At 40.2% G+C, this 23,805-nt stretch overlaps 1 protein-coding gene across 4 annotated transcripts in view; it reads right to left on the bottom strand.

Moving 5' to 3' along the window:
* Positions 1 to 8,916: 8,916 nt before the first annotated feature.
* The window catches only part of ZFAT (zinc finger and AT-hook domain containing), a 162,493-nt gene continuing 147,604 nt past the window's right edge, over positions 8,917 to 23,805 (bottom strand). For all 4 annotated transcript variants that reach the window (XM_030553868.1, XM_030553866.1, XM_030553869.1 and 1 more), the window contains exon 16: positions 8,917 to 11,172. In XM_030553868.1, coding sequence (XP_030409728.1) covers positions 10,933 to 11,172 — 240 coding nt within the window. In that variant the 3' untranslated portion in view covers positions 8,917 to 10,932. The remainder of the gene's footprint in view (positions 11,173 to 23,805) is intronic.

Below are 23,805 nucleotides of genomic sequence, written 5' to 3' on the forward strand. Positions count from 1 at the left end.
AAATCAGTTGGGTTCTGAGATCCTATAGATCCTCCCCTTAGGCTGCGGGGGGGTATCCTTTAGCATTGGGCGGGCTTCCGCCCACCCAGTTCCCAGAAACCCAATAGGTCCAAATAAAGGAAAAGGCTAATAGCAAGAGCAACCCATTAAGGTTGCAGTGTTACTGAAAGTCAGCAGATGGCACTCCTGAGACAGCCTTAGAAGTTCTGTTTCATAGACTGTACAGGCAGTTAGACCATGGGAGAAATGCTGAATGGATATTTGTGGTGCAGTTCTTTTTAGAACGTGTGCATTTCACTAGTAGAAGTGTGTCATTTCCTTGGTCTCGGACTAGAGTGATTTCTTAGGTGCTGAGTTGCTGCCTACAACCACAACACAAAAGAAGAACATTACAAGGGCAGTCAGTTCACACATGGCCAGTTAGCTCAAAAGCAGTACTCCATGCTGGTATCTGTAGTCTTTCTGAATCACATTACAAAGGCAGTGACAATGTTCCAGTTTTATGCAAATAAGGTAATACCTGAGAAGTTGCCAGGGCAGCTCTGTTAGACAAATTCTGAGCATCCTACTCCACTTGCTCAACATCTTTAGAGAGGTTTTATCTTGCCTCCCTGACCCAAGACAGTCCTCTAGCACTCACTGTGATGTCTGGTGTTGATCACCAGGCTCACGACTCCATCCACTCAAGTGCTGAGCACCCTCAGCTCAAGAGCATTACTGTTGCTCAGCACCCTGCAGCATTAGTTCTTTTGTATATATGCAGTTGCTTTACTAACTCCAGCCACATGTGCTGCTTTTAACCAAATGAGCTGATTCTCTACTAAACCTGAAAAATCTCCTGAGAAGTAACATAATCCCTTCAGTTCTCATCTGTAATGTTACATACTGCTAGCACATGGCAATTACTGCACGTATAATTGCCATCATGCACAGGCTCAGTGATTCGTTTCTACAGCTGACATATTTTTATTTTAAAAAGTGCTTTTCTTCCTTAAATTACCAGGAGAGTGATTTAATATGAACTAAGACATAATTCTATCTACCTTTGTGCATTAGCTGGGACAAGACAGTGTTAGTTTGTAGGTCTGGTACTCATGACTAGGACTATGGTTTTGTCACAGAGGTCATGGATTCTGTGACTTCCAGAGATATCCTTGACTGGAGCCCGCAGCGCCTGGAAGCTGCAGGGTTTCCCCATTGCCTGTGATGGGTGGGAACTACGGAACCACAAGCAGCTGGGGAGTCCTGGGAGCTTGGAGCTGCTCCGGGCGGGTGGCCGGGTACCTCAGAGGGACAATGGGGGTGTCCCACAGGTGGGAGCCACAGGCGGCAGGGATGACCTGCAGCTCCCAGCCAGGCCCCCAGGAGTGGTATGGGGACCCCACAGCTCCCCATTTTGTCATGAATATTTTTAGTAAAAATCATGGATAGGTCACAGGCTTCCATGCATATTTCTTTATTGCCTGTGACTTGTCTGTGATTTTTACTAAAAATATTTGTGACAAAATCTTAGCCTTACTCATGACAATCCCCTAATCTTAGATCCTTTTGTTTTACAAGGCAGGATCTACGGACTTAGAGACAGGACAAAAATCCTTCAGTTATCCTCCATCTTTTAATCTAATGGCTATTTTTTTTTCTGGGAAAAGTGAATTATCAATGAAATGTGATTTAGAAAAGGAACAGCCTAGAAGCTAAGTGGCCACTGCACAGAATGTGTTTAAGAGATCTGAAAGCATTGAGATAGAGCCAAGCACATTCTCTCGTACCTATAAATCAGTAGAATGTGCAGTTCAGCTGGATCTTGGCTTAGTCAGGGAATAGCAGTTAAATTACAAGCTAGCTGTCACCGTTGAGGGCAACTGCACCTATATTCTCCCTTTGTGATCCACAGGACACTCACATTTCGGTTTCCAGTCCCTAGCCACTTCTCTTGGGCGGAGACCTGCATCTCTCTCTCTTGTGCCAGGGGTATTTCCAGGCTGCACAGTTCCCTGCCTACATTGTGAATTTCCCAGCAAGTCAGACTGCCTCAGCAGGCCTGCTTTGCTGTCCTTCCTCAGAGGCCATACACTGTAATTGCCCACAATTAAGTGACCACGCAGCTCCCTTCTACCAAGTGCATTTATTCTTAAGGTTAAAATAAACAATAAAAGAACCTAAACACAAGCTGATAAGCTTACCAGAGATCACCCCATCTCCAGCCAGGGCTCTGGCAGGTGAGCAGTCCTTCAAACCCCACCAAGGGTTTTCTTCTGTGGTTACATACAACGTCATAACCACCTGGGCTCTGAACAAGCACAGCCATGAATCTGTGAGTCACTTTTTTATACCCTTTGCATTTTTGATCTACCCTTATGTACCAGATGATCAGCAAACAAGGGGTCCCACCTCCTGGCAAGCTTCAAAAGACTGACTTCTTGCATAACCAGACAGTTTACAGTTGGATACATCTCCCACCTGCCTTTAAAAAGGTCACATGGTTTCAGCTAGAGAGACAAGGTGGATGAGGTAATATCTTTTATTGGATCAACTTCTGCTGAGAGAGACAAGTTGGTCCAATAAACATCTCTAACATCCTGGGACCAACCAGGCTACAACTACACTGCATTGTTTCAATTAGTCCTTTGAAGCTCATAGCACTTACCAGGCTTTACATTAGTTATTCCTCCCTCTAGAGACATTCCACACAATCCTACAATAATAGATAAACATTTGCATTTTTAACGCAATGAACTCCTAAAATACTTACACTTAATTCAATATGATTTTTTCTGGCTATTGCATGAAATTTGCCATACCTGTCACACTAGTTCTGGGCTGGACTTTGATATGACATTTTGAAGGCTGTGCAGATTGATCAAAATAAGGGGAACATGTTTGTGGAAGATTTTGAAAAATTTCTGCTGCTGTATGAGGCATTGTAATAAATAGTCCCTTGTCTTGTGCTGCAAATCTAGAGGTGGCATTATAGATAGGAACGCTTCTGATGCCAGCTTACTAGGAGATTATTATATATCTTGCCCGTGGCTTCAAAATAAACTTCAAGTGTCAGTTATACCATCCTTCACCTGGGTTTGGACCCCAAAAGAACCATTATTTTCAGGAGGAGATTATTCTTTGAACTGAAAAAAAAATAGTTGTTCTATAAATTCACTGAAGGAGGTTGGTTTCCTCCCAAAACACCAAAGGCCCTTTGGTTCCCGTGAATTTACCTAGATTCATAAAGCTATTTCCAGAATTAAAGAAGAATTACAGCATGGCTTAAAGTAAATCAGACCTTGGTGCAGTGCTTAGAAAGCAAATTTCCTTCTCGGTCCATATTTGCCATTGCAAATAAGACCAAAAATAGTAACTATTAGAGAAAGTAAAATGGCCATTTACAACATTGTCTGACCTGTTTATTTTCCTGTGCTCTTAAATTATTGGCAAGATTTGTTCGCTTCAAGTTCTGCATTAATTTTAGAAAAGGAAAAACAAAAAAGGAAGTGGCAATCTTACCCTCATTTACAATCCTATCAATACGTCAGGGAACAAAGTTTGAAAAGCATCTTCTGAATAGCACAGTTCTGAATATAGATCAGCTGTCTTATCATTTTGCTTCCCCTACCTCTTATTATTAAACTCACGTAAATTAGAGATGGAAGACCGACCTGGGAGGTTCTCTAGCCATCTCTGTGCTGGTGCAAGACTGGTCCATGTGTCCTCCTGTACTTTGTCCAGTCCAGTAGTAAAATGATGCAAGCAGAGGAGCTTCTCTTATTTGATTTGGGTGACTATCCCATGATACAATAGATCTTCCCAATATGATATTCAGCATATTTCTATTGCTCATTCGCACCCCTTCATTCCAACTGACAGCTTCTTGACCTACACAAACATTCCCCATTTCTCCTGTGGCTAAATCCTTCAAATACTTTCTGAGTGTGGCTGGTCTTGATTCTGCAAACAGTTTAAACATAATTTAAATAGGTCTTCTCACATGCTTAAATCTTTGCAAGGTTATGACTTTAGACTCTGTCTGAAAATATGGATACAATCTTCCTGGTTCTTCATTCTCCCTAGAAGAGCCAGATGGGAGAATTCATAGGAGAGTGAAGTGTTGTTATTTTGTTGCAGTAAGAACTTAAGGCTCAGGCCCCTATTTTATTTAGCACGAGTAAAATACGACTTGTGGATTTTCAGCTGTTCCTAATGTTTAAGAATGATTTAGGAAATGAAGGACTTGAGAGAGATGTTAAACTTCCTGTCATGTTTTTTTTTTTTAAAACTAGTTCCCTATAAGAAATTTGAAGAACAGTAAGTCTGTGACTTCTGTTGTTTTAATTAAACCGAGGTTTTAAAAGTGTCTCTTTAAGCGCCTATATCCTAAGAATACAATTGTATTTGATTAAGAATGATAGGTCAGATCATGCCACCCATGAGTCATCTCCTTCCCCTTCCGTGACCTGGAGGGGCTCTCAGTCACCACTGGGATGGGGCCAGTCTGATGTAGTGGTCAAAGCATGAGTCAGGTATCAGGAGACTGGCAAGTTCAGGTTATCAGTAGATCAGAGTCTGAGATAGGCCAGAGGGCAAGGCAGGAGTCAGGAAGCAGGTAGGATGAGGTTACCAGGAGGTCATCCTCAGGCAGCAGGAGTAGGGAGGCTGTCCTAAGCAGGAGAAACCCAGAGGCACCAACAACTTCGTTCCTGTTTCTCTGCTTGGTTTAAATAGAAGCAGGGAACTAATTAGGACCCCCAGGGCTCCTCCACCTATCACATCCCAGGACTAGAGTCCTCTGTCAATGCTGAGCTTGTAGTTCTGGCAACTTAACTAGTCTGGGTGGCAGGCTGGCATTTTATAGCTCCCAAGAACCCCGTGGATCTGTAGTCCCTAACACCCTCCTCATACAGGCCACGAGTCACATGGGGGGAGGAGTCTTTCCCGCCCCCCCGACCTTTCCCAGGAAAGGTAATACAAGTCCACAAACCACTGTGGCCAAAAGGGAGCCCCCAGTAGTGCAGCTCAGCAGGGGCAAGATTAGGGGGCCCCAGGGTTGGTGCAGGACACAGAATAGATGGGCTTGGTGGTTTCTCATGGATCCCTAGAATGCACCAGGTTTGAGGGCAGGCCCCATTCCCTCTTCCACTGGGAAGAGGCAAACCCTGTGTCCCTGCCAGGATGACGTGTGTAGGGGGGGGTGGGGATCTTCAGCACTGTCAAAGTAAGGGGGTCACACCCGGGTCACATGCATTTACCAATGCAGCTTTTTTTCAGTCATTCCTAAAATACTTCTGGGGTTCTCAGGACATTACTCACCACTCATTTTTCACCCTTGTGCTTATCAAAGTTATAAGAACCCCTAGCTGTGTTTTTCAGCTTGGCAGGTCAGTTACACAATTCATGCATATAGCAGAAGCCCTAAAGAGTCAACTTTTGCTAACTATTTCCACACAGCACAGAGACCTCCTTAATCTAGGGAAAAACCATAGCGATTATAATTTCAGATACCAATACAGTATATGGTAACTGTTGGTAAATGCTGAGAATTTAATGGTGCCCTGTAAGGATGCATCATCTTCTCAGATATAAGAGAAAAGACAAAACCTGGGAACAGCGTACTACAATAGGAGTTAAGAAAAATTACGATCTGGTAGGGAGGAAGGCACAATCTCCAGAAATCAGGCGCTATATGTCCATTTTTAGAGCTACAGCTGCCTGTTTCTTCCAAATTAGAAAAGTATAATGGGATAAAAGGGGCTGAACCCACATTGAAAAGTTTAGTGATGATTAGGACATCCCAGAGGAAGAACTAGGGAAAGGAGTGAAGTCTTACCTTTCTGAGGTGCAGGGTTTGATCCCCAGCTGAGGTCTTTCAGAGTTGGTGCCTTGTGTATATGAAATTCTGTCCAATTGCTTTCCTTTTTATAACATGTTTCTATAATAAAAATCTTGGGACATTCACTTAATGTACAATGGTTTACATTCAAAAAAGAAGCACGTACATCATGAGTGCACCATGATAACACTGCACATTCTAGAAATAAGAATATACAGTAATTTATGGAGGGAAGACTGTGGTTCAAATCAGTGCATAATACCTAGAATAGGTCCAATTCTTTCCTGATCTTAAATCCCATGCAACTCCAACAACTTCAGTTCAGGGCCCAATTATCTATAAGGAACACTGGAATTCTAGGTAAAGAAAACACTTGGACACAATGTTTTTAAAACAAGAGAGAAGAGAAGTCAATAAACACTAGTCAAGCTGCATTCAGGTTATGATGTAACCTTTACATATAATTATCCATTTATTTTTCTGTTGTAGAATTCATCATATTTAGTAAGATAAACAGTAATTTCCTTCCCCAAGCTGCAGGAAGTACAAATACTGTTATCTAATACAAAGCAATTCAAGCCTTACATTGCTGTAGGCTTGCCTGACAGTGATATATTAGAATTAAAAAAAAAATCTGTCATGGACAGTAGATGTGCAAAATCTATTTGAAAATAATTTACTTGAGAATTTGTAAGTGATGCATGGCAAATTAGTTTTTCCATTTCTTCCCACAGCCAGATATTACTGCAAGCAATGGCTTAATTAATACAGAAAGGGTTCCTGGTAATAGTGTGAATCTGTTACCATTTAAGAGGTCGATGCTCCTCCAAATGTGGTTTTAATGGCAAATGGGCCATGAAGTTACTAGTTGAAAAATTTTAAAAAGAAAAATATTTTTGCAACTGCGTTTCCTGCCCTTCATGTAATGGCAAGAGTCATCTCTGCAAATTAACAATGCATTTTAATTGTAAAGCACAATACAAGTTAATTTGATAGATTACCTCAGTCCATATACTAAATGCATCAGTTGCTTTTATATTATGTTAAATGGCTACCAAGCAATTCATGGCTACTTCCATTTAAAGTCAGGTAGATGTTTCTTAAGGAAAAAACCACATCATTTTTGTTCAGGTTTAGTTTAACCAAGCATCACACGTAGCTGGTACAGTTACACTGTCCACCAGACAGACCCCAGTCCTGTAAACATGAAGTCAATGGAACTACTTTTCTCCTTGAAGGGAAGAACATGTGTAAGTGTTTGCAAGATTGGGGCCACATCTACTATAGCTAGCTCCAAGATGCAGGGTTTTTATTCCACTTGAAATGAAGAAGCTACTGTAAATACACAAGGAAAGCATCTAGCTCTAAATTCCAACAAATGCAATGTGGCTCGTAAGGCGCATCCCTCAGTGGCAAGGTCAGGGATTGACTCCCAGGGAGAAGCAGTCATTGAACATTTGCAATTTAATATAATTTAGGGCAAACGACAAGAGGACAGTAGTAGCAAAGTGCAGGCGCTAACTCAGTGCATTATCTGTCTCTCTTACTCAATCATATTCAAGTGCTGCTTTCAAACCAGAAAGGTTGGGAATACCGCTAACTCAATGGCTCTCAAATTTTTTTTTACTGGTGACCTCTTTCACGTAGCAAGTGTGACCCCTCCCTTATAAATTAAAAACACTTTTTATATATTTAACACCATTATAAATGCTGGAGGCAAAGTGGGGTTTGGAGTGGAGGCAATCAGCTCACGACCCCCCATGTAATAGCCTTGTGAACCCCTGAGGGGTCCTGACCCCCAGTTTGAGAACCCTGGCTCTAACTCAAGTGAGTGGTCACACTGACTTCAGTGGCTACTTCCTTGAATAAGGATTACTTGCTGGAATAAAAAGTGTTTGCAGGAGCAGACACTTTTTACTCCATTGGCATGAAGTAGCATCCTCTAGCTCGCTGCAAAAGGAAGTATTTCTTATAAGACACATATAGAAATTAGCCACATTTAAAGCAAAGAAGGGTGTGATGCTGTATGATTGAAATATGACCATGTATAACATTGATATTGCCACTGTTAAGACAATTGCAACAAATCTTGTACAAAGTATGTCATGTCAATGGAAAAGTTATGATTTGCTAAAGAAGATTATCCCGTTTAAATCCATGTATCACCACTGTAGCTGAAGTTATGAATATTGGCTATATACCTGTATCTCAAATGTGTTTGCTCCTGGGGTAACACCCACAAGGCAGTTTATATCCAGTCTAGCCAGCCAATGTGAATGGACTGTTCAAGCTTGAAGATCCATCAAAGACACTTCACTCTCACAATGGGCCATAGCCCAGCTATCTCTTCTTGGTGATGCCTTAGCCTCCAAGGGGCCAGTGGTTACCCCTGTGAGTCAGCAAGCCCTGTAAGGACATGTGATATGCTCATGTGACCTGGACTCCATCTTGTGCCAGTAACCTTCCACAAACAAAGGCTTTGAGCTGTGTTTTGAACCAGTAAATTTCCAGGCACATGGCAAAGGGTATAAAAGATCCCTGAAATAACTCAATTTTGCCTCTTTGCTGCTCTGAATCTTTGGACTTACAACTAAAAGGAGCACACTGGACTATTGACTGAGGACCTTCCAATCTTCTGGGAGTTAGCAGAGACTTTACAAGCCAGCAGTCTATACCATCACTGCCACAAGCCTGCTATAAGAGCATTGCCATTAATATATGTATATGATCTATTAACCATTTTAAGTCTCCTGTTTCTTTTATGATTAAACCTTTAGATTTTTAGCTGCTGGAATGTAGCTGATTTCTTGAGATCAGGAGAACCCTTTGATGAAATTGGTTTTCAGTAACTATTCATCATAAAGTCTAGTGTCTGGGTGGTGAAACGGGGGCCAGAATGCCTAAGGAGATTGCACTTTTGACTTCTTGTTAACCAGTGTGGTGACAGAAGTTCACTTTTGTTACTGGCTTGGTGTAACTCATGACAGAATAACCCCCAGTTTGAGGTGAGTCTGCCCTGTTTGTCAGCAGTTTGTCCTGAATCTGGCATTCTCAGCTGTGAGAGGCACAGTGACAAATGGAACATGACAATTCTGCATTATTAATAGTTTTTATAGCTTAGATACAAAAACATTTGATCAGAAATAACTGCAAGGCCCAAGCTGAAAATCTGAAGCTATGTACAGGCAGTAACTAAGAATCTTTAAACTCTTCCAGTATACATACATTTCATATTTTTTGTACAAGTTCTTTTACACCATCATAGCAGTATATTTACAAACATGTCTATTTTAATACATATTAACAAAAATCTTTTATGGTATATACATTTAAAACAATGTTTAATTGCGTTGACACAGGGGTTTGGTTTCACTGCATGGTACTTTACAGTCATGATTCAAGGAGATGATGATAGTTCTTATTCTCCAAGTATTTAAATCATAACCAGTTCACTGCCATCCAGAATTAATGTATATTGCTGGCAGTACCTCACAGTACCAAAGCATCATCTCACATGCATATACCAGTGTCAGTCTGTGACATCCTTCTGATTACAGCTCACGGCTTTCAATTTGATTGCCAGGGCCACAATCCTACAAACACGTAAGCACATGCATTACATATGAGTGGTCCCATTTACTTCAGTGAGAGTATTCAGATGGAAGTGAAGCATGCGCCTACATATTTATAAGATTGGAGTTTAATTTTGTTAGCAGTTTTATTTCTAGTATATCTGGACGGTGGGAGTGGTTTATTTTCCCATTTAAACAACATTTCTGAATTTATTATGCCCCTTTAATGCCTTTTTATACAGTTCCATAATTACGCTGTATCCTGTCATCAGACATGAGCTCTTTATTGTTACCAAGGCCAATATTCAGCCACCCTCACTCAGGCTTAGTTTCCAGTGAAATAAATGGGATTACTCAAGAAGTAAGGCACTACTCAATGTGAGCAAAGGGAGGACAATATGGCGCAGAATTATTACAGGTGCCACAGCTCTACCTCATTGCTGTGTCCCCCCTACCCCTTGTACCTAAGGGAAGGCACAGCACAGCAGGGGGATTAAAGTCATCTAGAATGTTACAGAATCCAAACCATGCAAACTGTTTTTATATTTCTCATTTGATTACTGTTGCTTTGAAAGAGAGTACAATTTTCATTCCTTGAAACAATGCATCAGACTCAAGGAGGAAAAGAAAAATCCCAATTTGTGGCTGAAAATAAATCATTATGCCAAATCTGCACTAATTCAGCAGAGACAACAATTCAGACAACTGCTTTTCATGTGTGTACTGTGTTTTTTAAGACTATTTAGGCCCTGATTCTGCAAGCAGATGGTTAGGTTTATGCATGTGAGTAGTCCCATTGACTTGAAGGGGACTACTCACCTGAATAAAGTTAAACACGTGAAAATGTTTGCAGGTTCACAGGCTTGTATGTTGTAATTTCACATCTAGGATCTAGAATAGGAACATTACTATACACGTAATGCACTTTTTTCTTTGACAATTCATAGCTGAGTAAACATGAGTGGGGAAAAGAACGCCCTTGAACGATAAAAGGTGCTGAAAAAATCCCAGTGAAAGGGTAGAACAACTTCTAAATCCATGTGGCTGAGTTTAGATGTACAATCTTCTTGAAGTGCATATGAAACTAAAGGTGGGTATCAAATAAAAAAAATCAAAACCTGGAAGTTTTCCTAGGAAGCTATCCAAAGTCTCCATCAGCCCACTTTTCTTATGCATTCTGGCTTATGTTTTGTAGCAGGATGATATTGTTTTGTTACCCTGAGGGTAAATGGCTTTGAACTCACCAACTATATTTCTGAGGATTTGCAGGATATAATTTAGATACATTTTTAGAAGTGTCAGAATATTTCCTCTTGAAAGTATAAAAACATGAGCATTTTTCGGCAGCCTATATAAGGCTCAATGTACAGAATGTGTTACCTATTGGTAAAATGCCGGCAGCCTGATCACTAACCAGAGGACTAGGGAGCAGTTGAAAGTTTTGCTAGCACCTAGCTTGTATCCTTCCTTAAGTCGTCATTGAAAATTCAGAGTTTGGCTTCAGCAGTATTGTGCAGCCATTGCCTACAAATATTTTTTCTAGATTTCCTGAACAGATTGTTCCACTGTCTGTTCTTCTATGGGCTGCATAGCTTCCTGCACATAAACTATAAACTCAGAGGCCTCTCCACCCTGTGTGTATACCGTCACTGTCTCAATTCCTTCCACTTCATCTGATGAGACTACCAGGTGATGCTGTTCAGCCAGCTCCACTGATGCCTGCTGCAAAGTTTCTTGAATCATTACAGTATGATTGGCTGATTGCTCCTCTTCTTTCACCTAAAAAGAAATAAAGAGTTTATACAGGCTCCAGCTTTTAAATAAATGAAATGGTTATGTGGTGATCAAAGCCCATGTATTAGGTGAACATGCTAGAAACCAAACAGGTATTTCTTGAAAGCATCTGTCAGATGTATACTGTACATTTATAGTAAGTACCTTTGACTACATGAATTTATTACAATTCTTTACGTTATACATTTACATGTAAATCTGGAATAATTCCATTGAAGTCATTGGAGTTATTCATGATTTCCAGTGGCATAATTTAAATAAGGATCTGTCCCAGAATGCTCTATCTATGCCATGCATCAGAATAGCCTGTACAATTTTTTACACAAAATGCTCAGGACTAGAAATGTTCAAACTTTAACATTTTTGCAAAAGCTCACTTTTTTTTGTCAAAGTTTTGACAAAAAATTAATTGACAAATAAAACTTCAGAGTATTTCAACCCGCTCTGTTTGGGAGTCAGTCACAAAATCACATCAATAACACTGCACCTCAATTTAAAGAACAGATCTTCATTCACCACCAGATCCATACAACATGCAGAGCTCATCTGCAGTTCTGAACACAGTGTTCCTGTCCACAGGTGAATGATGCTTCAGTCATTTACAACAAGCATAATATCTCAAAAAGTAATAATCAAAAAAAAAACCAAACCACGCACGGAGGGAGCAAGAGGATGGAACTGTCATTTTTCTGTATAAAAGAAAAGTGCAGTTTTTTAAAAACATTCTCTAGATAATACTGCTTTGCTCAATAAAGAGGACAGTTTCATTTGTAAGCAGGATCATAAGTGACAAGTCTGCTGCTCCATGTAATTAATTTAGATTGTCTCCTTTTTTTAAAAAAAATGACAGTTTTTATTAAAAAGATTGTTTGTTTCATTTAACCTGAACAAATGTTTTATAAAACGATTCGCCCCTCCCTCCTTGAGATAAATAATGATTTATTTCACACTGGAAAAATATAACTGACAGAATTTATACAAAGTGATATTCACTCTACAATGAATGCTAGTCTCATATCTCCAACTATATCAATAAATCACCTACTTATAACAAGAACATGGAAAAATGGGAATAATGCTAGCTCAGCTAGATCCCAGGATAGAGAGCAAAAGTCCACAGCATTTCAGGCAAATACACAAAGCATAATAAAAGAGGAGATAACAAATGATTGATACGTTATCATTTTCTTGTATCCCATTGTGTACTATAGCACAAAGTCAGGAGATTCTTCTTTCTCTGAGGATAGAGTCTGGCCCCGTATCTGATGTTAACATTTAACATATACAAAATAATGGCAACTTAGAGAAAGAAAAGAGGTCAGCCAGGTATAAAGCATGTCTTCTACAAAATTAAGCAGATTAGAAAAAGGGTTTGTTATTTAAATTAGCAGAGAGGTGTTGACCTAATACATTTTTTCCAACTCTAATATATAACACTTCTATAACAGCGTAATAAAAACGAAACAATCAAGTTCAAGGAAACACTTGATGGTCAATACTCTTATCCCCACTAGTTGGGGGAAAAAACTCTACAATGAAGATTTGAAGCATGTGTTTGAGTCCTGGGAGGCAGAGGATGGCAAGGATAGAAGAAGCTCTATATTCACCATGTTTTCTTGACAATCTTTTCTAATTTGATGGTTTTTCTAACTATTCATCCTTGTCTTTATACACTGATTTTTCTTTTAACTTTTTATTTCATATTAAATCCTTTTGGTCAGACAATTTATAGAGACCCACAATCCCTTAGGACTTGAACTCACACCCCTTTAAACTTGCACTCAATTCAGCAGGCTACACAAAGCCCTTGGTCAAACAATAACAAGGAAGTTCAGGTGTTAAATTATCTGGAGGGGAACCACTGTCTGTATGTCTGTGATATACTGGTGGGAATACACTGGGGCTCCATCTGGTAAAGGATTTAACTCCTGAAAATTCTTGTTATTGTCATTTACCTTAATGGAATAGCACAAGGTAACACAGCAGAATTTGGTTCTACGAGTTCAGATGAAGTTTCGCCTGAGGAAGGACAACAAATTGGGTTAGACTGCAGAGTTGGGGATGCAGAGAAGTGCTTCTACTGTACCCAGGTTCTGCTCACATTTCCAGAGTAGCTGAGTGTTACTGCTAAAACAATCAGCTCTAAAATAGTTGAAACTGAGAGCTAAGGCCAACCTTTTAAAGTTTGGGAAGTGATTTTGGATGCCTCGTTTGAACATGTTTAAAGGCTCTGCACCTACTGCCTGAAAATCAGGCCTATTTAAGGTGTCTCATGACAGAGGCACTAGTCACTATTGAAAATCTTGGCCTAAATTTTTGAAAGGTAAAAGACCAAGTCCACTTGCAAAAATATGCACACCATTGGGGGGGGAGGGATAGCTCAGTGGTTTGAGCAGTGGCCTGCTAAACCCAGGGTTATGAATTCAGTCCTTGAGGGGACCACATAGGGATCTGGGGCAAAAATCAGTGCTTGGTCCTGCTAGTGGAGGCAGAGGGCTGGATTCCATGACCTTTCAAGGTCCCTTCCAGTCCTAGGAGATATACCTATCTCCAATTATTTATTATTGTTCATTTACCTCCTGCACCCACTTTGGTTTATGTTTGGAAGGATAGCCACACAAAGAGAAATCGTTGACTTTTTAAAAAAAAAAGATAAACGCTTAAATTTTGAAGAGAGAAGTGAATCCAGAGAGAAATCTCCATTCACATGATCATCACCTCCTCTCATGAGACTAATTGCTCCAGTAGCTGATCCAGTGTGAAAGGAAGGGCTCCACACAAAATGCACTATTCAAAAATATAAAGGCCAGACAAACCTCTAATCACTAGAGGATTCAGACAGGGAGCTGAATTTGCAGGGCAATTAAAATCCCACATCTGGCTGTGAAACCTGCACACAAACAGCAATGCTTGACACAAGTTATATTTCGAAAAGGACTCTAGTTCACTCTAACTTGTGCTTTGTTAGTGCAGCACACACAATCTTCTAACAATGGGGCTCAGCCCAGGAGAATGTCAATGAATGTAATGCCAGCTGCAAGCAAGCATAATGCAATCTGAATGGAAGTTTGCATCGCCTTGTTTTAGTTATACTAAATCAAAACCCATACATAATTTTTAACATAGTCTTGTGTGTGTACAAAAATAAAGCACAGTTGACTTGAAAATAAAATGAAAAGAACACAGAATCTCATTCAGTTCAATGGCAGCAATCTAATACTTATTCAATTATATTATTTGGAAACGAAAATGGTGCATAAAGAATGTTAAATTAACCATCCCACCTGCCTTTGTTCCTGTGTTTTTATAACCCTGGGCTGTCAAACAGATAGCTAAGGGTTAATGTCTCTTTCACCTGAAAAAAAAAAGTAACCTGAAGCACCTGACCAGAGGACCAATCAGGAAACCGGATTTTTTCAACTCTGGGTGGAGGAAAGTTTGTGTCTGAGTTCTTTGTCTGTCTGCCTGCCTCTCTCTCAGCTTTGAGAAGTGATTTCTGTTTCCTGCTTTCTAATCTTCTGTTTCCAAGTTGTGAGTACAGAGATCATAAAAACAATAAGGGTTATTGTTTTTCTTTTGTATTTACATGTCTATAGTTGCTGGAGTGCTTTGATTTGTATTCTTTTTGAATAAGGTTGTTTATTCATATTTCTTTTAAGCAATTGACCCTGTATTTGTCACCTTAATACAGAGAGACCATTTGTATGTATTTTTCTTTCTTTTTTTTTATATAAAGCTTTCTTTTAAGATCTGTTGGAGTTTTTCTTTAGTGGGGGATTCCAGGGAAATTGAGTCTGTACTCACCAGGGAATTGGTGGGAGGAAGAAGTCAGGGGGACATCTCTGTGTGTTAGATGTACTAGCCTGACTTTGCATACCCTCGGGGTGAAGAGGGAAGTAATTCTGTTTTCCAGGACTGGGAACGGGGAAGGTGGAGTCCCTCTGTTTAGACTCACGGAGTTTGCTTTTGTGTATCTCTCCAGGAACACCTGGAGGGGGGGAGAAGGGAAAAGATTTATTTCCCTTTGTTGTGAGACTCAAGGGATTTGGGTCTTGGGGTCCCCAGGGACGGTTTTTGGGGGGACCAGAGTGCCCCAAAACACTCTAATTTTTTGAGTGGTGGCAGCAGTACCAGGTCCAAGCTGGTAACTAAGCTTGGAGGTTTTCATGCTAACCCCCATATTTTGGACGCTAAGGTCCAAATCTGGGACTAAGTTATGACATGGGCATACAGAGTAAAGATGACTTAATGCTCTTATTCTTGTGTTCCTCGCTTTTGGTATCTCTTTGGGACAGCTATCGGTAATCCTTTTAGTTTGACAAATTGCTGTTACTTGGGGTATTTACATTTCAAATCAACTCAGTGTTTACAGGCATTCTACTTGGTCCCTATTAGATTGTTCCACAGGGTATAATATTGTAAATTTACATCCCTCAAATGGGAGAGACATTGGGTCTGCTGTCATCAAAATGAATGGAGATGCAACCTTCAGTTCTTTTTATTGGTATCTCCATTTTTTCCAAGGCTATCAACCATGACCTCTTTTCTGTTTGAGAGGCAGCTGAAAAGCATCTGGTCCTTTATCATTCCTTAAAGAATGGCAACAGGAATTTGACGATATGCTCTGGTGGCATATTAAATCAATTCAGTAAATAAATAAAATAAATTAATGGAGGTATACCCATCTCATAGAGCTGGAAGGGACTTGAAAGGTCAGAGTCCAGCCCCCTGCCTTCACTAGCAGGACCAAGTACTGATTTTGCCCCAAATCCCTAAGTGGCTCTCTAAAGGATTGAACACAAAACCCTGGGTTTAGCAGGCTAATGCTCAAACCACTGAGCTATCCCTACTTGCACAGATATGTTTTATGGACTAAGTTCTAATCTCAAAGGCAAAACTCCCAATGGCTTCAACAGGACCAGGATTTAACTCTAAGTGCAAATATCTGAAAAACTGTTTGTATGTACCTATAAATAACATACAAGTATAGATAGCTGTTGATTAAAGAAATAACAGCCTCTAACACTAGGCAATCATATAGCAAGAAAGTCTATTTTTGCTTTAATTTGAGTAAAAAAGCTATTTAATAATAGACATGAAAATCCCACCACTAAAGAAGGTGGAAAGAAAATGCTAACAACCAAACAGTAACATTGTCTCCTTCTGATGAGAGGGCCTGACCTGAAGAAGTAATGAACATCCAAAAGCTTCCACTGAAGTCAGCAGGACTCGCTCAATATCTAAAGACCTGATCCAAAGCCTACAGTGGTCAATGAGAGTCTTTCTATTGATTTCGTGGGGCTTTCGATCAGAACCCCTCAATTTAAGGGAGAGAAGCACGTTTAAGCAGACTGAACTAATAAATTCCAGACCTAACACTGGGTGAAATAGACAAAATATTATGCACATAGTCACTTAAATAAATCTTAAGACACCACAATAAAAACAAACAAACAAGAAACTACAAACAAGTAAAAGAAAAGAATATATATCCATCCTTGAACAGCAAATGGCACCAGAATAAGAGTGGCCAGTCCGTGGTTGCTTCCTGGCATAAAATTTCCTTGTTTTGTTCCATGCACTTTTCAAATGGGTCAAGCAAAATAATTTGAATTAAAAACAAAATCTTAAACAGAATACACACTGAAAAAGATGAATAAAACCAACTCTAGGGTTTGATCACGTGAACTTGATTAATAAAATAAAATAATAATAAGTAAGGCATAATTGACACACAATCTAATCTTTTAAGAAAAACAGAGGTGCAACATTTCCTTTTTGAATTTTGTGATTTTAAAGCGGGAGGGAGAATCCCCTAGAACCCCGACAATGATGGGAGGAGGGGAAGAGCCAGCTTCACATTTAAATACCATGGACATGTAAAAAGAAGTTTCCTTAGAAATTAGGTGCTTGGATTAATCCCTCATGGTGCAGAGAGAATGCAGCTTACACACCTTGTGTGCCAGCAGGGGCTGCTGCATCCAAAGGTAGACTTCCTTCTGAGAAGGTCAGGTGCTGTTTGCATTGCCATCTTCCCTAGGGATTGCACCAGGTAAGACCAGTCTTGATATATGTGGCTCCACAAGAATCTTGCTGGCAGAGGATACTTGGGGAATGTACAAGTCCTGGCCAAAATCCCTCCACAGCTAGCTCTGCCCACTTATGAGGGACTGCCTGCCTGCTCCATGCCTCAGAGCAGAGGTTTCCTACAACTCCTCTCTTGGTGAGCTTTCCACCATTGGGAATAATGCACTCTCACTTATGCTGGTGCTAGGGTTGAATTAAGCCCGAAGTGTGTAGATGAGATTAAAAGTATGTCTACACTGCAAAGAAAAACCCACGGCACCAAGTCCCAGAGCCCAAGCCAACTGACTGCTAAAAACACCAGTGTAGACATTCCTGCTCAGGCTGGACCCTGGGCTCTGAGACCCTCAACCCTCGCCATGTTTCACAGCCCTGGTTCCAGCCTCAGTGGGAATGTCTATGCTACTATTTTTAACCTTGCTGCCTGAGCCCCATGAACCCAAGTCGACTGACCAGGGCTCTGAATCTCCATGCTGCAGGTAATTCTTTGAAGCATAGACCCTTAATGTGCAGTAGTTTTAGACATGATGGCCATACTAATACCATCAGGTGCCTATTTTTGAAGACAAGTTACAGTATAAAATTCTATGCTGTGGTTTTCTTCAAACTGACGCATAATCTTTGCTTTGCATTAGTACTTCTGGAACTTAGAAACAGGCTGCTGTTGCCCCAGCAGGACTTTCCTGGAGCCTGAAGTGGCTAGGAAATGAGAGGATGGAGGGAAACAAAATAAAAGGGGAAATGATTGAAAAGCCAATATTTTCTTATGCTTGTTAAAAAATCCAATTTGTAGGACAAGCCAACCCTATGGAAATACTGTAGCATGTATAGTGCTTAGCTAATGATACGGTAAGGGGATACATTTACACTAAAAATCAAGTGTTTGCCATGCTAAGTTACAAAACAGCTAAGCATTTTGTCCAATTTAGATTTAGTTCCACTCTAAAGTTCAGAGATAGTAGGGAGATTAATCTAGCAAGTGGGTTTGGGGTGGGAGGAAGAAGAGCATAGACAATGGAGCAACTTTCTCCTGTTGTTATTATTTATTATTTGCATTACCACAGTATCAAGGAACCCCAGTTAGACACCAGGACCCTGTTGTGGTCCATGCTGCACAAACAGAGAAGAAAACGACAGCATCTGCGCCAGAGAGCTTACAAGTATAAGACAAGAGCCTACAGATGGATGCAGACAGACTGAGGGAGGAAGTATGAGGAAACAAGACAATACTGGTCAGGATGACAGACAGTGATATCAGCATACCAGCAGCCTAAACCACTGTCAACATTTTTGTAGGCATCAAAGGAAAGTAGAGTTTTAAGGACAAATTTAAAGAAAAATAATGAGTTAGCCTGGACACAAAGAGGCAGGTCTGGAGTACAGAGGTAGACCTATGAGTTGTTACCACAGAGATGGTCTTTGTGAATTTGTGTTTGCAGTTGAGAGTACCAGAGATAAGGTGTAAAGTGAGAAGAGGGGGACCAAACGCAGAGCCCTGTGAGTCCCCCAAAGAATGTTGCAAGAGGTGTATGTAGGACCCATGGATCTTGAAAGGTGTGTTGTGGGCAGGGGGAGGGGGTTGATCATTGTAGCAGGAGAGATATGTCTGCAGGTTTTGCATTTGTTGTCATGGCAGGGTCTGGTGCCCCTGTGATTTGGTGGGTCCTAGTCTGTGGGGAGCTTGCTTTTGATGATGATCTTTGTGAGGTTGGGTGGTTGTTTGAAGGACTAAATAGGAGGTTTGGGAAAGATTTCTTTCAGGATGTGGTTCCCATCAGGTATGGGTTGTAACTGTTTATAATCCACTTGGGTTCCAGTGTGGGGTAGTAGGTGACAACTAGGGGTGTACTGTACTAAAGCAGATTTTCTCAGGGTATTTGGGTGGCCCGTTCCCTGATGCGATGGGACCAATGTGGCTACAGTAACACTACAAACAACTTTCACATATAGGACAGTTAATATCAAACTTTGAATGGAGGCAGAGTCAATGTCCTGATTAGCACTGGAACTGATGAAACTCTGTGTATGTGTGTGTGTGCGTGGGTGAGGGGGTGAATAATCATAAATAAATAAAAATCATGTAGAAAAGAAGAGCATAAATGAGGCCAGTAGGGCAACTGTTCCTGGGACATTACAATATGTTTACCATATTTCAGACCCAGGAATGAATCAGTATTTCAATAAAAGTAAATTGAAAAGCTGAACAACAGAATCCATCTGTATTATGTAAATACTAAAATACTAAAATATCCTGAGGTGAAACTTGACGTAGGGATGGGAGTCTGAATAGGCTGCTGGTTAAAAAACTGATGGAGAGAATTATTTGAATTTGCACACTAGCTGGAAGTTGTGTTGAGACTTTTTATACACAAATCTGTACAGATAAGAAAATCTGCATCTGAAAATAAGAACGGCCATACTGGGTCAGACCAATGGTCCATCTAGCTCAGTATGTTGTCTTCTGACAGTGGCCAGTGCCATTTGTTTCAGAGGGAATGAGCAGGACGGGGCAATTTCAAGTGATCCATCCTTTGTTGTCCAATCCCTGCCTCTGGAATTTGGAGATTATGGGACAACTGGAGGATAGGGGTTGTGTCCCTGACCATCTCAGCTAATAACCATTGATGGATCTACCTTCGAAGGATCTACTTTCCATGAATGTGTCTAATTCTGTCTTGACCTTTGGCTCTGGCATTCGGACTCTGACCACCAGGCAGACCGCCTACGATCTGGTCTTCTGACACCAATTAAGATTGCACAGGGGTGTGCATATCTTGATTTGGAGTGCTCATAGGGAAACATCTTGAAAAAAGAATACATACTACTTGACCCTTTTTCCCTTTAAAAAACAAAACCAACCAATCACCCCACAAGATTACTGAATTTATGCCCTAGAACACTTCATTTGAAAGCTTTGTTAGCCAAGGCACTAACAGTGACCCTACAATGCATGGTATAGAAGTGCCTGGACTTTTAAGATGGATGCTTTGTAAATCTCCTCTATAGTATGTGGAAACCTAGAGTTTTTGGGGACATCAGAACTTATGAAAGGAGCTAAAACAGACTATATGTAAATATATCTATGATCATATAGGGAAAAGCTGATGAATTTTCATTAATGACTTGGATAATGGAGTGGGGAGTATGCTTATAAAATTTGTAGATGACATCAAGCTGGGACAGGTTGCAAGCACTTTGAAGGACACAATTAAAATTGAAAATTACCTTGACAAATTAGAGAACTGGTCTGAAATCAACAAGATGGATTTCAATAAAGACAAGTGCAGAGTACTTCACTTGTGAAGTAAAAATCAAACGCACAACCACAAAATGGGGAATAGCTGGCTATGTGGTAGTACTGGCGAAAGGGACTAGGGGCGAATTCTGGATCCCATGACTAATATAATTCTGGGTGCATTAAAAGGAGTGCTACAGGTAAGATAGAGGAGGTAACTGTCCTGCTGCACTCAGCACCGGTGAGCCTCAGCTGGAGTACCGAGTCCAGGTCTGTGTGCCATTTTTAAAGAAAGATGTGGACAAACTGGAGAGAATCCCAAGGACAGCAACTCAAATGATAAAATGTTTAAAAAAATGTGTCCTATTAGAACAGGTTAAAAAATGAAGATGTTTAGTTTGGAGAAAAGACTGATAACATTCTTCAAATATGTTATCGGCTGTTATAAAGATAATGGCGATCAATTGTTTTCCATGTCAGCTGAAGGTAGGACAAGAAGTAATGGGTTTAATCTGCAGCAAGGGAGATTTATCTAAGAGATTAGGAAAAGCTTTCTAACTATAATGGTAGTTAAGCTATGAAATAGGCTTCCAAGGGAGGTTGTAAAATGCCCATGACCAGAGCTCTTTTAAGAAAAGCTTGGACAAACACTTCTCAGGATGGTTTAGGTTTACTTGGTCCTGCCTCATCAAAGGGAGCTGGACCTGCAGACTTCAGGTGCTTCTGAGGGAATGAACAGAACAGGAAATCGAGTGACTCTTCCCGTCATCCACTCCCAGCATCTGGCAACCAGAGGCTAGGGACACCCACATCATGGGATTGCATGTGAAGGGATAAATAACACTTCTTTATTCACATGCTCCATACCAGTCACAATTTTATAGACCTCTATTGTATCCTCTCCTAGTCCTCTCTTTTCCAAGCTGTCAAGTTCCAGTCTTTTTAATCTCTACTAATACGGAAGCTGTTCCAGACCCTTAATAAATTTTATTGCCCTTCTCTGTACCTTTTCCAGTTCTAACATCTCTTTTTTGAGATAGGGTAACTAAAACTCCACGTAGTATTCAAGGTGTTGGCGTACCATGGATTTTATAGTGGCATTATGATATTTTTGGTCTTATTACCTTTCCCTTTCCTAATGGATCCTAACAGACTGTTGGCTTTTTTACTGCTGCTGCATGTTGTTTTCAAGCGAAAATGAGGCCGCCTGAAAACAACATGGTGAAGAGCTGTGGAAGCCGAACTGAAAAACCTGGGGCACAGCTGGGGAACCATTGAAAGACTTGCCAGAAACAGACAGGAGTGGAGGAGCTTCACTGCTGCCCTAAATGCCAGAGACATAATGGGAACATGATGACGATAATGATGATGCACATCGAGTGGCTGTTTTCAGAGAACTATCCATACTGACTCCAAGATCTCTTTCTTGAATGGTAATAGCTAATTTAGACCCCATCATTTTGTATATAAAGTTTGGATTACGTTTTCCAATATGCATTACTTTGCATTTATCAACATTGGATTTCATCTGACATTTTGTTGCCAAGTCACTCAGTTTTGTGAGATCCCTTTGCAACTCTTCGCTGTCAGCTTTGGACTTAATTATCTTGGCAAATTTTGCCACCACGCTGTTTACCTCTTTTTCAAAAACATTTATGAATAGCATTGGTCCCAGTATAGATGCCTGAGGGGCACCTCTGTCTCCATTCTGAAACCTGACCCCTTAATCTGGTCCTGCTTTTGGCTATGTCATAATATACCTCCACTATGTAAAATACATCCTATCAGACTACACATCACAGCTTCATGGAAACAGGGCAGTGTAAAACGGTATGTTCTTTTCCACCTCACCAGAATTAAGAAATGACTACACAATCGAAAAAGGATGATTAGATTTGATATCTAGTACTGTACCTAGTATTGTCAGGACTCAAAACGCTAAGATAAGACTGCTCCTACTTAAGTCAATGGCAAACATCCCATTCCCTTCAAGAGGAGTAGGCATCTGATTGAGCTCATAATGTAGGATTTTGCAAGTACTGAACACTGAATCATTAGGATTGAAATTAAATCATGGTTCGAGGGACAAGGACAAAAAATGTTCAGGGGTCAAGTATGAAAGACTGAGTTAGTTCCTGGATAAAAGTTGGAAGGAACAATGTACTGGGAGAAGACGACTCAGGGAGGACAGTGGAAAAAGATTATTCTATTATTTAACAATGTGTGGGGAAAATTGCAGCAAGAGTTTGTTATTTTTAAAAGCTCCATGTGTTCTAAGCACTTAAGGCTTAGAAGAAAGTTCATAATGCAAATATAGAAATATGAGAACAGCTTTGAAGGACTAACAAATATTCAGGGAAAAGGCTGACAGCACACTTTCAGCGTGCATGAAAAAGAAAAGTGGGTTTCTAAGGAAAAAATTACATAAAAATAATACAGGAAATAGGAGTATCTGAAATAAATGTTGTTTTAGAAAAAGAAGAACCAAACTTTTAAGCAAGGACTCAGTCAGGCCATTAAAGGACCAAGGTGGGAACTTAGTGACAGATGATGCTGATATACTGCTGATAACCTGAATGATTTTTTTGTCCAACAATCCACATGAGAAACTCAAGGTCATAGGATAGAACATGAAATAAAATTTTCAGTGGGAAAGTGAAATATGACCATGTCTTAAAATCACAAAAGGGAGAAGAGTTAGGAATTCAGAGTAATTAAAAGTTGACAAAGCATCAGGCTCAAGCCAGCTATAAAAAATTTGCTGTCCAAGGCTTTTCTGTTGTCCATGGTAAGACAAGTAGCAGATGACTTAGCAGAGTCATGTTAATGCTGTTTAAAGTTTTTAAAAGATCACGAAAAATGGACTGGATTATAATCTTAAAAGCAATCCTCTGTTGGGAAGAAAGACAAACAAGAGGCCAGATAATATGACTACACTGAATATACAGAATTTGGTAAAAGATTATCAGCATGAATACAGGAAATAAAGAATATGCTTGTGGACAAGCAGGTAGTTGAACTGGTAGACAAAAAAAAGTAGGTTTCACAGTAGGTCTAGGAAAAGATTGTGAATCTACAACACAAATTACATCAGAATGAATAAACGTGTTGCAGAAGAATGCACAGAAATGCTGCTTTAAAAACTGGTATTTGTACTTTCCAAGGATAGAATGAGGCAATTTACCGTGACTCAGTTTCAGGTCCATTTTTCTTCCTGGGCCAATTCTGCCTCTATGCGACCTCAATTCAGGACACAATTGGTTTTTTATGTTTGTTGGACAATGGAAATATTGAAAAAG

Source organism: Gopherus evgoodei, chromosome 2 (genome assembly GCF_007399415.2).
Source record: "Gopherus evgoodei ecotype Sinaloan lineage chromosome 2, rGopEvg1_v1.p, whole genome shotgun sequence".
Classification (NCBI taxonomy): Eukaryota; Metazoa; Chordata; order Testudines; family Testudinidae; genus Gopherus; species Gopherus evgoodei.